This window comes from Mizuhopecten yessoensis, unplaced genomic scaffold (assembly GCF_002113885.1).
Source record: "Mizuhopecten yessoensis strain PY_sf001 unplaced genomic scaffold, ASM211388v2 scaffold10751, whole genome shotgun sequence".
NCBI classification, from domain to species: Eukaryota; Metazoa; Mollusca; class Bivalvia; order Pectinida; family Pectinidae; genus Mizuhopecten; species Mizuhopecten yessoensis.
This window is the reverse complement of record NW_018408703.1, coordinates 641,914-654,736: the sequence shown is the minus strand read 5'-3', so window position 1 is coordinate 654,736 and position 12,823 is coordinate 641,914. Positions and strand designations below refer to the sequence as shown.

General features: G+C 38.0%; 1 protein-coding gene across 1 annotated transcript; it reads left to right on the top strand.

The window, feature by feature from the left end:
• Positions 1 to 1,786: 1,786 nt before the first annotated feature.
• LOC110462114 (IgGFc-binding protein-like) lies at positions 1,787 to 11,413 on the top strand. Its single transcript, XM_021515949.1, has 10 exons — positions 1,787 to 1,895; positions 2,031 to 2,116; positions 2,631 to 2,702; positions 3,079 to 3,214; positions 4,727 to 4,821; positions 5,352 to 5,420; positions 6,496 to 6,607; positions 7,191 to 7,256; positions 9,469 to 9,534; positions 10,191 to 11,413. Exons 1-10 carry the CDS (start codon positions 1,826 to 1,828, stop codon positions 11,411 to 11,413), a joined length of 1,995 nt encoding a protein of 664 aa, XP_021371624.1. The 5' UTR covers positions 1,787 to 1,825.
• The last annotated feature ends 1,410 nt before the right edge of the window (positions 11,414 to 12,823 follow it).

Below are 12,823 nucleotides of genomic sequence, written 5' to 3'. Positions count from 1 at the left end.
CCACACCCTCCGTTTATACCAAATTGAGTCGCCGCTGACCAAGAATGCTGCAGACAAAATTTGAATACACAAAATTCCTCCAATAGTACAGAAAAAGAAATATTTTAAAGATTAAACTTCAAAATTGGACCCCGCCCCTCAGCACCCAGAGGGGCCAAACCTTCCGTTTAAGGAAACTCCAGGCCAAATTTGGATAAGATCCCTCCAATGGTACAGAAGAAGACGGATTCTAACGGATTTTACTTCGAATTCGCCTATTGGGGCCCGTCCCTCAGCACCCAGAGGGGCCACACCCTCCGTTTATACAAAATTGAGTCGCCTTTGCCAAAGGATGTTCCAGGCAAAATTTGTAATCTAGATCAAATCCGAATAATGTCATATCCTCTCATTGAGACTCGGTTGGTGAAGAAACCACAAAGAACACTTATGAGCATGCCCCATGACACAAAAGCGACCAAAATAAATCTGCTGCCCCCACTACAATATTTGGGATATTCATCTTTCTTTTTACCTCTGACTACCTTTTGTTTCCTAGTGCCTCGCTTGGTAACACCTCAATTTTGGCTGGAGTGTTGCGCGTTCGCCCAGGTGAGGAAGGCAATGGGTTCTGTTCCCAGTCCGGGACATACCAAAGTCCTTAAAAATGGTAGTTGTTATTCCCCACCTAACGTTCAGCATTAAGGGGAATGTCAACAACTGGTTTACCCATTGTCAGTATAATGTGACCGGGTGAAATGATGCGTAATGCTGTGCTTGGTGCCTTTGGCATGGTATTTCAGTGAGATAGCACTATAAAGTCGGCATCAGATCCGCGCTATCACAAGGAGGCAAGCACATCAACATACTCTATCTCCTGCATACACACACGCAAGCACACATACACTACACACATGGAAGCACGTCCTTAATTTACATTCGCAGTTAATAGGACGTTAAACAAAATTAAACCAAACCGACCATATCACACACAGAAATGGCTTCCATCGCGACGATAACATTTGTTTACAGTTTCATCAACCGGCATCTTTGGAAATCCTGTGTTTTAACTTTGTCCGTCAGCAGTCGCGGATGTTTTTTAAATTTTAAAACATGCTTAACGACAGATCATGATAACTCTTTAATACGGAATAATCTCCGACGAGTAAACAGAGGGGAGGCTGGGGTGTCAAGAAAGAGAAAAATCACGATCGGAAAGTCGGAATTTATAATCAACCCGATTTTATCACGAATTTACGGATATTCAAAATGAAAAGAGTATCAGTTGATAATATTTGTGAATACAGTTACACTGTGTTAAAACGTATTTAGAGTTAAACCATTAAACATTATATTACTTTAAAAACTTGCATTATCGCAGTCCACCTTAAGCGATAGAGGGACGCTCCTTTTTCTTAACATTATTTTATCCGAGGTTGAATGCTGTTCGACTAGTTGCTCTATGAATTTTTATATCTTAAAAAAATCCTTTAATACAAATTAAGCTTACAATTAGCTTATGTCTAACGTTTGACCATGTACTATCTAATTTATTAAAGTCCACAACTCACTAGTAAATTATTGTCTGATGTATCAATATCATTTTATTTTTTATTTTACTGTGCACTTGTTAGAGTAAACATAATGCACAACGAAGTTATCATGAAGATGTTGCTACCTAAATACTAAGCTTCGTAGTTCAACGAATATATGGCAATCTTGCAAGTTTACAACTTCGAGAGACAATTACAAAAAAAAATAGCTTATCTTATCAGATAAACTTTCCAACTCTTTAGGGAAGGTTTAGAGAGCCTCAGGACATTTTCGTTGTCGTGTTCTGAATGACATCATGGACTATACTTCATCAGGTACCTACACATTTCTCGTTGCTTTTCTGGTCTTCCTCCTGAGCCTACAATGTAAGTAGCGCAACTATTAATTTGTTTCTGGATTTCCATTATTAATTTTTGTTATTGTTTTTCTAATCTAATTCGTTGTAAAGGATTTGCACCCATTGAAACCAAAATATAATTTTTAACCTTCGTTTTTGACAGTTACAACCGCCATACGATGCTTGAGTTGTAATGACGTCATACAACCACGTCACTGTTCTGGCATCGAACATTGCCCCGAAGGAGATGTGAGCAGATTTTGTTATATATTTATTTTCGAGACAGATTCATTATATTCCATTCCCTTTAGTAGCTGGAAATATAATTGAAATTAATTGGACGCAACAGATTGTAATATTTCTCTTAGGCGCTTTACAACACATAGAAAAAATATTTCTACAGAATAAAGCTACACTTGTAAAGATATAGTAGATAGAAGGGCATACAAATCAGCATTATACATTAAGTACAATACAATTGTCTGAAATTGCAAGATTTATTGCTGTCTTGTGTATTTCTCCAATTTAAGAATACTGAAAAACCCCGATTCTTATACACTGATGAGTAGTTTATTAAGAGGCCATTCTGTAGTGTACTCATTGAATTGGAAGATCCTAATACTTTGCGGGTCTTGTCAGTGTTCCAATTTTGAGAGCAATGCAGAAAGATACCTTATAATATAAGAACGAAATATCATTGTTTAAATCCTAAGAACATAGAAATGGACAAGAAATGTTTTAAGGAAATGTGTTTTATGTCCAGGCATGTGTGACTGAGTCTTACCGAAACAAGAACGGGGAAACTTTGTTTAACGTTGGTTGCATGTCTGCACTGGTAACTATACTAATGTTTTATTTTTATTTTTACACTTTAAGATAAGCAACTGATCATTTCTATTATTTTACACTGTAAAGTTGTATTGAATTTACTACTTAACTAATATAGTTTGTAAACGTCGAAGATAATGCTTAAGGTATAGTTTGAAATGGGCACTTTGTTCTAATCTGTGAAAGTTCTTCGCTTCGCTTTCTACCACTGAAGCTGTATATGAACTGAAAGTTAACTTCCTATCATCACGTTTGTGTTTTATAAATATGAAATCCTATTGTCGTACATGTACCTTGTTCGGAGTAAATCATACCAGTTTGCAATTCGTACATCTTCAAACTCTAATTTAAATCATTTTCAACTTTCTCAATTATTATCCAAGAGGTGCTCGCTGAATGCTATTCATAATAGCTCCGCTATCATCCTTCGGACAGACATAATTGGAACACACCAGCGTGATGTATGTACAGAATGCTGTCACAGTGACCTGTGTAACGCCGCCGGCTGTGGTATGAACGGTAGGTCTCACTATGGTACACATTGGTAGATCACTTAGATCTTTGGTTTTCCTTTGTTTACTCAGCTAAGTATCCTATTAAATGCTGCATCCATGCGTTGTATTGTCGGTGGGACATACCCTGGCTTGACCAGGAACCGAACTGTTGTTCAACGTTGTAGGGAAGGTGGCTCATACTTTGGCCAGCAGACAATCCGGTGGTACAAAATGATATATGGACAGTAGCGCAAACTAAAGTTCCGAGGTAATGTTAGATAGCGGACATACTGTGTTATGACGAGTAGATCATACTCTTCAATTGATAATTGATAATTTATAATTAAGTGCGGAAGATAATCAACGTTGCTGCATATTTAAAACCATATATTAAAGTTCCGCTCCTGCGAATACAAGGGCACTTCAAGCTTTCCTTTTTACCTGGTCTTTCCTTCTTGGGATATTTCTTCGGCTATCTCTGGCTGTCTGATAATGTTTCGATTGTGATGTTATGCTACTGTGACCATATCACAATATTGAATAATTTTGGAGGCACTATTTTCAGTTGATACCGCCTTCACAAACATGACATTAGCTAAATGTAACGTAGCCAATAACATCGCTAATTATAAGCCGTAATCGTCGAAATTCCGTTTGGATTTGGCGGTAAATTGAGTATTTCTCCTATATCAGTGTATTCTTTCGGCAAAACACGTCTTACATGTCGGCGGCCATGTTTATTTAGCTAAACTTCGTTAACCGGAAGTGACGTTTGGTAGAGAGTACGGGAAAGTTAAAGATACTTCGTGTGTGATTTTAACAAGTAAAGCAAGGGTATAAAAGGCCGGGTTTTCTCTGCGTGTGAGCCATAGTTAAACCTTTTTGTTGCCAATAAGTAGACAAGAAAGAATATGGATTCTTCTAGTCATTTGGTGAGGTTTGGTGACAAATTAATGGATCTTTGGATGTGGAGCATTTAATGGGCATTATTTCAACTAAGAATCCAAGCAAACAAAGTTCAAGATTCGGAATAAGTCTCTTATTTCGAAACAAGTTCAAATTATTAAGATTCTTATTCTAAATACAGATGCATAAGTGGACCTGCACGTTTGTGAATAACGAGTGTATGGAAAGTTATATATATGTGTACAAACCCTTTGTGCTATTTGCTACTTTATTAAAATTTGGAAGTTTATTTTATCTTATGGTATCAGCAAAGGACGACCTCGTTTAATAAGAAAATATTTTTGCGTAGAAACAAAAGGTCAAACACAGAACCCAAAGCCTTCCTCACAGGGGCGAACGCTCAACTAAAGGCCAAAAGTGAGGCATTCTCAAGGGAGACATTAGGAAGAAGAAAGTTGTTTAGAAAGAGAAGAGAAGAGATAAAGATCCCAAGTTTAGTCGCCTCTTAAGATCATGCAATGGGGCAGCAGGTACCATTCTTACGCCCTACCTGCAGGGACACGAACGAGCGTAACAATAACTTTCATTGTCTATCTTTATTAATTTTCTTTTCTCGTCCATTTAAATTTAGGATTTCCGCAACAAAGAGGACCAGTCTGTCTCAATTGTCCACAATCACGTGACCCTGCTGACTGTGACGTCATTAGTGTGTGTCTTCGGGGTGAGGTAAGATATAATATTTCTGTGAATTCGTTTCGGTAAGTAATAAATCAAGTTGAAGTCTTAGAAATGAGAGCCATTGGTCACTTAAATTGTTGATTTCGAAGTAACAAACATATGAGAATTATACACACTATTTTGAAAAAGGTTTATTTCTCTTTAACGTCTTATTAACAGCCAATGTCATTTAAGGACGTGCTTCCATGAGTGTTGTGTATTCTACCAAGTGTATATGTGTGCTGGAGGCAGGATGTGTTTGTGTAATTGCCCCCTTGTGATAGTGCGGATCTGATGCCGACTTTAAAGTGCCATCTCACTGAAATACTATGCCGAAGTCACATTATACTGACAACGGGTTATTTTGAATACAAAACTGAAAGCAATTGTTGATCACATAACGAACTTTTCACAAAAACACACCAGACGGCATACTTTCCCAAATCCAACATATTGTGTTGGTTTATACAAGGGTACACTTTTGTTTAAACAGCTTGCTCCCTAAGTTGCAGTTTCACACCGCTATCTTTTATCTTTAGATTTGTCATGTTGAAGAAATATTCGAGTTCGGCGATGTATTCTACAAAACCAGCTGTGTACGGAATACTGTAAGTACTGTGCTTATTTCACAACATACTTCCTTTTATAGATTATATATTGGGTTTGATTTACAGAACAGTAATATAACCTTATCGTGGTTTGTTTTTTATAGGTAGCGGGTTGAGAATAGCTATACACTTAATGCAGTAACACCTTTAGATTCAGTCGGGAAGATGCGTTTCTCGAAAATCAGCATTTCTACTTTTTCAAAAGCACTGATTATGTACACGTTTGTAATTTGCGCTCTTCAAATATATATTCGTATTCGTAAGACATATATCCGTTCGGCAATATGTATCGCCGGTTTGGTTTTAATTTGTTAAACCGTCCTTTTAACAGCTAAGGTCATATAGGGACGTGCCTCCATGTGTATTGTGTATGCGTGCATGTCTGTTTGTGTGCCGGATGCAGGTTTTGTTGGTGTTTTTGCCTCTCTAAATTGTGATTGCGCGGATCTGATGCCGACTTTTTAGTGCTATCTAAGTGAAATACAATGGTGGCGAAGGCACCCAGCACAGCATTCCGCCCAGTCACATTATAATGACAACGAGTGAATGTTTTGGTAGCAAAATGTAATACACAGGTCCTTGAAGATATGCTACAGAGTGTTGTTACATCTTGTTCCTATCTGATCCTGTCCCGTCCTGTGGGCGGATTGGTGCATTGTCAAGATGTGCTGTATTCCTAAGAGTCTTTTCTACCTCGATCATAGTTTTGTTCAGTGATGGTTGTGTTCGCTCGGTACTATATTGTGCTTTATCACTAACTGACATTAAAGTTATTTGCGTTCAAATAAAAGAAACGGTCAGTATCTGTTCACATATCTAATGTACTGTTTATAAAGACAAATCCTTTCCTTCATAATGAACAAGATTTGTTTGACAAAATTAAGAAGGACAAATTCCATTCCGTGTACATTTCCTTAATGCCAACTTCGCGCCAGGTGAACTAAAAACTGTAATGTTCCATATTTTATATTCACTTTGACATTTGAATTACATCAGATGAATTGCACAGTTTGAGGAAGTGTTGCTTTGGTTACCAAAGATTTAAAGTTATATCACAGTTAAACTATTTTTTTAGGATACCCAATGCAATTCTCATCTTATATATAACCCGGTGGAGATCGGTAGAAGATCTACAAGACGAGACAACTGCTTCTTTTGCTGCATGGATGACCTTTGTAACACCAAATGTAAAATAAGCAAAACCTTCTCGTGTAGATATCACTGTATACCGGGAAATTTCGCCCAGTCAAACTTCGTTAAGTTTGCCTTTCATAATTAAGTACTATGTATATGATGTTGTTAACAACTGTTTTGCTGTAATGATACATTCGCCCTCATGATAAAAGAGGACGAAAATTAAACTGCAGCGAAAATTTCCCGGTATACAGTATATTGTCATAAAAGACAAGTGCAAAAAAAGTAAAAAAGTAAAAGTAAAACAAGTTTAGAAATATGAATTATGCCTTATAGATTATTCTAATTGAGAGTTAAAAGATTTTGCTTCGGTGAGCTTGATGAAATTCATTTGTTCACTTCCTATTCTAAGGAAATCTATCCATTTGATAATACTGATTGAACATTACAAACACAGATAATTGTGAAGAACAGCAAACGGGAATGGAAGCTTCAGCATCTTAAGCGTGCACACTCTATTCCTACTGTATCTCCTTCGAAACATTTTACTTTTTTCTATATATGAAATAATATATTACTTATTTATTATAATTATAATCGATAAAGGCTATCTTCTGTCTTTCTATATTTTACCAGGTCATCCTTCAACATCGCCTGTGCTGACAACAGAGCCATCGACAACACATATGCCAATATATCAACGTAAACACCTAATACTTACATTTATTAGTTTTCAGGAATGATGTTGGTTTTAAATAGAGTTAATATGATTTGTATACCTGAACGAACGAAGAGATTTTGTGATATCAAATTAAAAATGACATGCCTAAACAAGTTCCTATAATGATTGTAACTTAAATATATGATCAACTCATTAAGTGTCAAAAACTTGTTGTGGCCGGGACATGCCTTGGTTTCGTTTTTGTTTTATTAACTCAACTAGCCCCAAGGGCGTCCGGCGTCAATTTGTTTACTTTAAACAACTTCTTCTGAATAACGAAGAGGCCTAGGGTGATGGTATTTGGCCAGTAGCATATTGGGATGAAGGACTACCAAGTTTGTTCAAATGAATGACCTTCGCCCGTTTTCAAGGTCACATGGGTCAGATATGTTAAAATCTTTAAAAGACTTCTCCTGGATAACAACAAGGCCCAGCATCTTAATATTTGTCCATTAACACGCCTGGAAAAGCTATCATTTTTTCTGTCACCTGAGACAAAGAATCAAGTGACCTATTTAGTCGCCTGTTGTCCGTCGTCGACCGTCGTGCGTTGTGCACATTTTCGACTTCTTTTCAGAAACTGCTGATCCGATGTCAAATTGGCTTAAAATTTAAAAATCTTCTTCTCCAGACCAAGATATGCTGGAAACCAAAACTCTTCATAGATGAAAGGGTCTTGGGGTGCTTTATCAAAATTTTGAATTTCATGACCCCCAGACTCCATGGGGAGGAGGCGAGGTTAACTATAGTTTATATAGGAAAATTATACTTTTGGGTAATTTGAATTTCATAACCCTCGGCCTTCACGTTTGCTCCTGGGGAGGTGGTGCAATTAACTATATTTTATATAGGAAAATGCAACGTCTGGGTATATTTTGTTCATTTTCTACTGGAAATTATTCAAACTTGATTGACATTATAACCATTAGATGACAGTACATTTTAATCCTGTCTCATCTACAGGGGCTCAGGGGCGGAGCCCAAATGGGGTCATATAGCAAGAGATATCAACAGTAATCTTCTCCAAGACTGAGATAGGCTGGAAACCAATACTCGTCATAGATGAAAGGGTCTTGAATTGGGGTGCTTTATCAAAATTTTGAATTTCATGACCCCAAGACTCCATGGGGAGGGGGCGAGGTTAACTATAATTGATATAGGAAAATGATACTTTTGGGTATGTTTGGTTCATTTTCAATTGGAAATTATTCAAACTTGTTTGGGCCCGGGCCCGGGCCCGCCCCCAAAAGGGCTAGGCTAAAAGTGGTCAAATTGGCTTAACTTTTAAAAATCTTCTTCTCTAGACCCAGATATGTTGGAAACCAATACTCTTTATAGGTGGAAGGGCCTTGAGGTACTTTATCAAAATTATGAATTAGATGACCCTCGATCTTAACGCTTGCCCCTTTGTGAGGGGTTGACATTTAGTACAGTTAATATAGGAAAATGCAACTTTTGGGTATATTTTGTTCATTTTCTACTGGAAATCATTCAAACTTAATTTTGCATTACATGTAGTTCAAGTTACCTTTGTTACAAAATGACTTCTTTTTCATCAATAACATCAGTTTTACATAACTCAGGTGACCGTCAAGGCCCATGGGCCTCTCGTTTCATTTGAGTTACCTTGACCCACTTTCAAGGTCACATTTTGTCAAATGTGTATAACCTTTAAATGACCTAATCTCAATAAACAAAAGGTCTAGGGTTATGATATTTGGCAGGTAGCATGCCTGAATGAAGGGCTAAAATGTACCAAGTTTGTTCAAATGAATGAACAAAGCTTTTATTCCAGGTCACAGTAGTCAAATATGTTGAAAATCTTCAAATGACTTCTTCTGAATAACCGTATGGCATTGTTCGACTTTCAAAGTCACTTGGGTCAAATGTGTTTAAATCTTTAGATAGGTTCTTTTGAATGACTTATAGTCATACATACTGATATTTTGTCTGTAACTTTATTTTTGCCTACTTTAAAGGGTACACGTGTGATATTAATAACAGGTGAGCGATGCAGGCCCATTGGGCCTCTTGTTCTGTTAGACGACCTATTAACAACTAAGGTTTACCTCTAATTGTGTAATATATGTGTTATTGTGTGATGGAGGCAAAGTCGGCTTTGAGAGTAACGGGTTTTTTTTCCAGTAGAATTCAAACTTTGAAAGATAGCTTTGCTTTCTGTTATATCTCCAGGCAATGTTACAACATCGCATGCACCATCTACTATATCATCTACGACACAGGCGCCAATACATCACGGTAAATACACACTAACTTACTTCTATCATTCTGCGCAGCATATAACATATGACAGCATCGTATTTTACAACATTGTTTACACTCTGACTTCTTTCTGAACTTTCGTCTCGGGGGGAAAAAGGTTAAAATGTTATATTGATCTAAAACATGAAATATTGATCGAAGAATGAATTCAATAATAAAAGATATATATAAATGAAATGAGGTTAGTCGTCAGAATATATCAGATAACTGTACGAATTCTTCATAGTGTGTGCGACATTTTTTGTTGTGTATCCTTGTAGTTTATGTTTTTGGAGTAGCTATGTAAGTGTATAGTACGGTGTTTGATAGTGGTGGTGGTGGCAGCGTATGTGTGCGTTGGATTTTGAAGTTAGGTGTGGGCGAACGTGTCTGCGGGAGATTTATATATGTATTTAGGTTGGAATAGGTAGATGTCTGTGCAGAGTTTGTTATTCCGTATGTGTGTGCAGGATGTGTATTTACGTGTTGAATAATTAGGTGTGTGGATGTAGGTGTCTGTGTACTGTGTATATTTGGGGATGAGTGTGATGAGAAACATGAAATCAGAAAGAAAGATTGAAAAATGTATCGACCGCCTTATATATCATCATAGGATAGAAATAAATAAATAATATTGATGGTTTGTTTTGCAGATTTCAAAGGAAAGGAGTTTTTCTTGATGTTTATCGAAAATACGTTGTATGACTACTCTGTAATAAAACTAAAAGCATTTGTAACATCAACTGCAACAAATGCTAATATCCAGGTTATCACACAATATAATTCAACATCATATCATGTCTCTGGCCTAGCCAAACATATTGCCATTGATGCAAACATGACAATGAGAGAAAATGGGAGGGCGAGCAAAGGGGTCATTCTAACATCTGACTCACCAGTGTCCGTCACTGCGTTCAACCTATATTTCTCATCAGCCTCGGGTGGATACCTTGCTTTACCAGTAGAAAGTCTTGGTGTCAATTATATCGTTGGAACAGCCAGACCAAATTATGCGCTCTTTGAGACGTATGGAACTTCGTTTGCTGTAGGAGCGCCGTACGACAATACAGTGGTCAATATTACACTCAGTACTTCTGGTATTTCTGTTCCCGGTCAGTTTCACAGGGAGGGAGACAAAATCACCGTCGTTCTGGATAAACTGGACACGTTCTATATTGAAACAAACACATTAAATCAAGACCTGACAGGTACGCATATTTTAAGTGATAAGCCTGTAGTGGTAGTGTCTGGTAATCTTTGTTCATACGGATACGGAGGTTGTAATCATCTTGTGGAGTACCTACCTCCTGTGTCAAAGTGGGGTACCAGGTTTATGGTACCACCTATTACTAGAAGCATCAGTTGTATCATCAGGATAATCTCATCCGTAAGCAATACGAATGTCGTTGTCATCTCTGATACCTCGAACAAAACTTACTCAGTATCTACCCACGTAGATATAAACACGAACTCGACTCAACCTTACGCCATTTCTAGTGATCACCCTGTGCTCGTGCTACTATCAATTTATGAGAGAACAGTTGAAATGACATTGGTGCCATCAATTAACCAGTTCTCCAATGAACCCGTGCTGGTCTCGACTCCTACATCCTTTGTGTACGATAACTACATTGTGGTCAGTATCCAGACCATTAACCAGTCCGGTCTACAGCTCCGCACCGTTTACGGGACGGACTTGTCCAATGTTGGATCAGTGAGTTTTCCTGATGCTGACGGTGAAATGTATAGCTTCATTACGGTATCCTGTAACAATAAGTGTTCTGTCCAACACAACGACACCGACGTGGCGTTTAGTGTTATTGTGTACGGGTTTGAAATTAATGCAGTATATGCATATCCTGCAAATCTCGCGTAATAACTTTATTTGATAAAATTAAACAGCTTCCAGAAAATATCTGCTTGTCGAATGCTCTTTTGATCAATGGAAATAGGTCACAGACGTTCATGTGTCGAGGGGCCAGTAAGCCTGAACAAGAGAAACAGAGAATATAATACATGCAAGTAACATTGTTGAATAACAAATATGCGTTCATAAAAATAAAATATAAAAAGTATTTTTTCTTCAAAATGAAACTTTAAATACTAAACAACCCGAAGCAGTTAAAATGATTCAGGCTGGTGTTGCCCAAACGGTTGCCGCCTGACACTTCAGTGTACAAAGGACATTTGGTTAAATTTTGTTGAACGTCCTATTAACGACTAATGTCATATAAGGACGTGCCTCCATGTGTGTAGTGTATGCGTGCTTGACTCCTTGTGATAGGCTTCGGCATGGTATTTCGGTGAGATAGCACTATAAAGTCGGCATCAGATCCGAAATACCATGCCGAAGGCACCCAGTACAGCATTCCGCCCGGCCACATTATACTGACAACGGTTGAACCAGACTTTGGTATGTCCCGGCCTGGGGACAGAGCCCATTGCCTTCCTCACCTGGGCAAACTCTCAACATTAAGACCATAAGTGAGTTGTTGCCTAGCAAGACGCTAGGAAATAAAAGGAAATTGGAAGTAGAAAAAAAGATATATTCCAAATATTGCAATGAGTGCAGCCGATTTATTTTGGTCCGCCCGGCCACATTATACTGACAACGGTTGAACCAGACTTTGGTATGTCCCGGCCTGGGGACAGAGCCCATTGCCTTCCTCACCTGGGCAAACTCTCAACATTAAGACCATAAGTGAGTTGTTGCCTAGCAAGACGCTAGGAAATAAAAGGAAATTGGAAGTAGAAAAAAAGATATATTCCAAATATTGCAATGAGTGCAGCCGATTTATTTTGGTCCGCCCGGCCACATTATACTGACAACGGTTGAACCAGACTTTGGTATGTCCCGGCCTGGGGACAGAGCCCATTGCCTTCCTCACCTGGGCAAACTCTCAACATTAAGACCATAAGTGAGTTGTTGCCTAGCAAGACGCTAGGAAATAAAAGGAAATTGGAAGTAGAAAAAAAGATATATTCCAAATATTGCAATGAGTGCAGCCGATTTATTTTGGTCGCCTTTGTGTCCCCAATTAGAGGACACCAAAGCAAATCCCCAATTCTGCAGGGGGTTGTTCATTAGTCGTCTTCTACCATACATGCAGCGGGTAACAGAAGGTGTATTCTTTTCCCAATCCCCCACCTGCAGGAGTGCAAAGGAAAACTATTAATGCCTAATGGAGATATTTTCAGTAGTATTAGCACTAAAATTGGCAATTTACATGGCGAAGAGGACTATGTGGCATTTGGATTTGGTTTGAAAAGAGAACAGTTTTGTCCA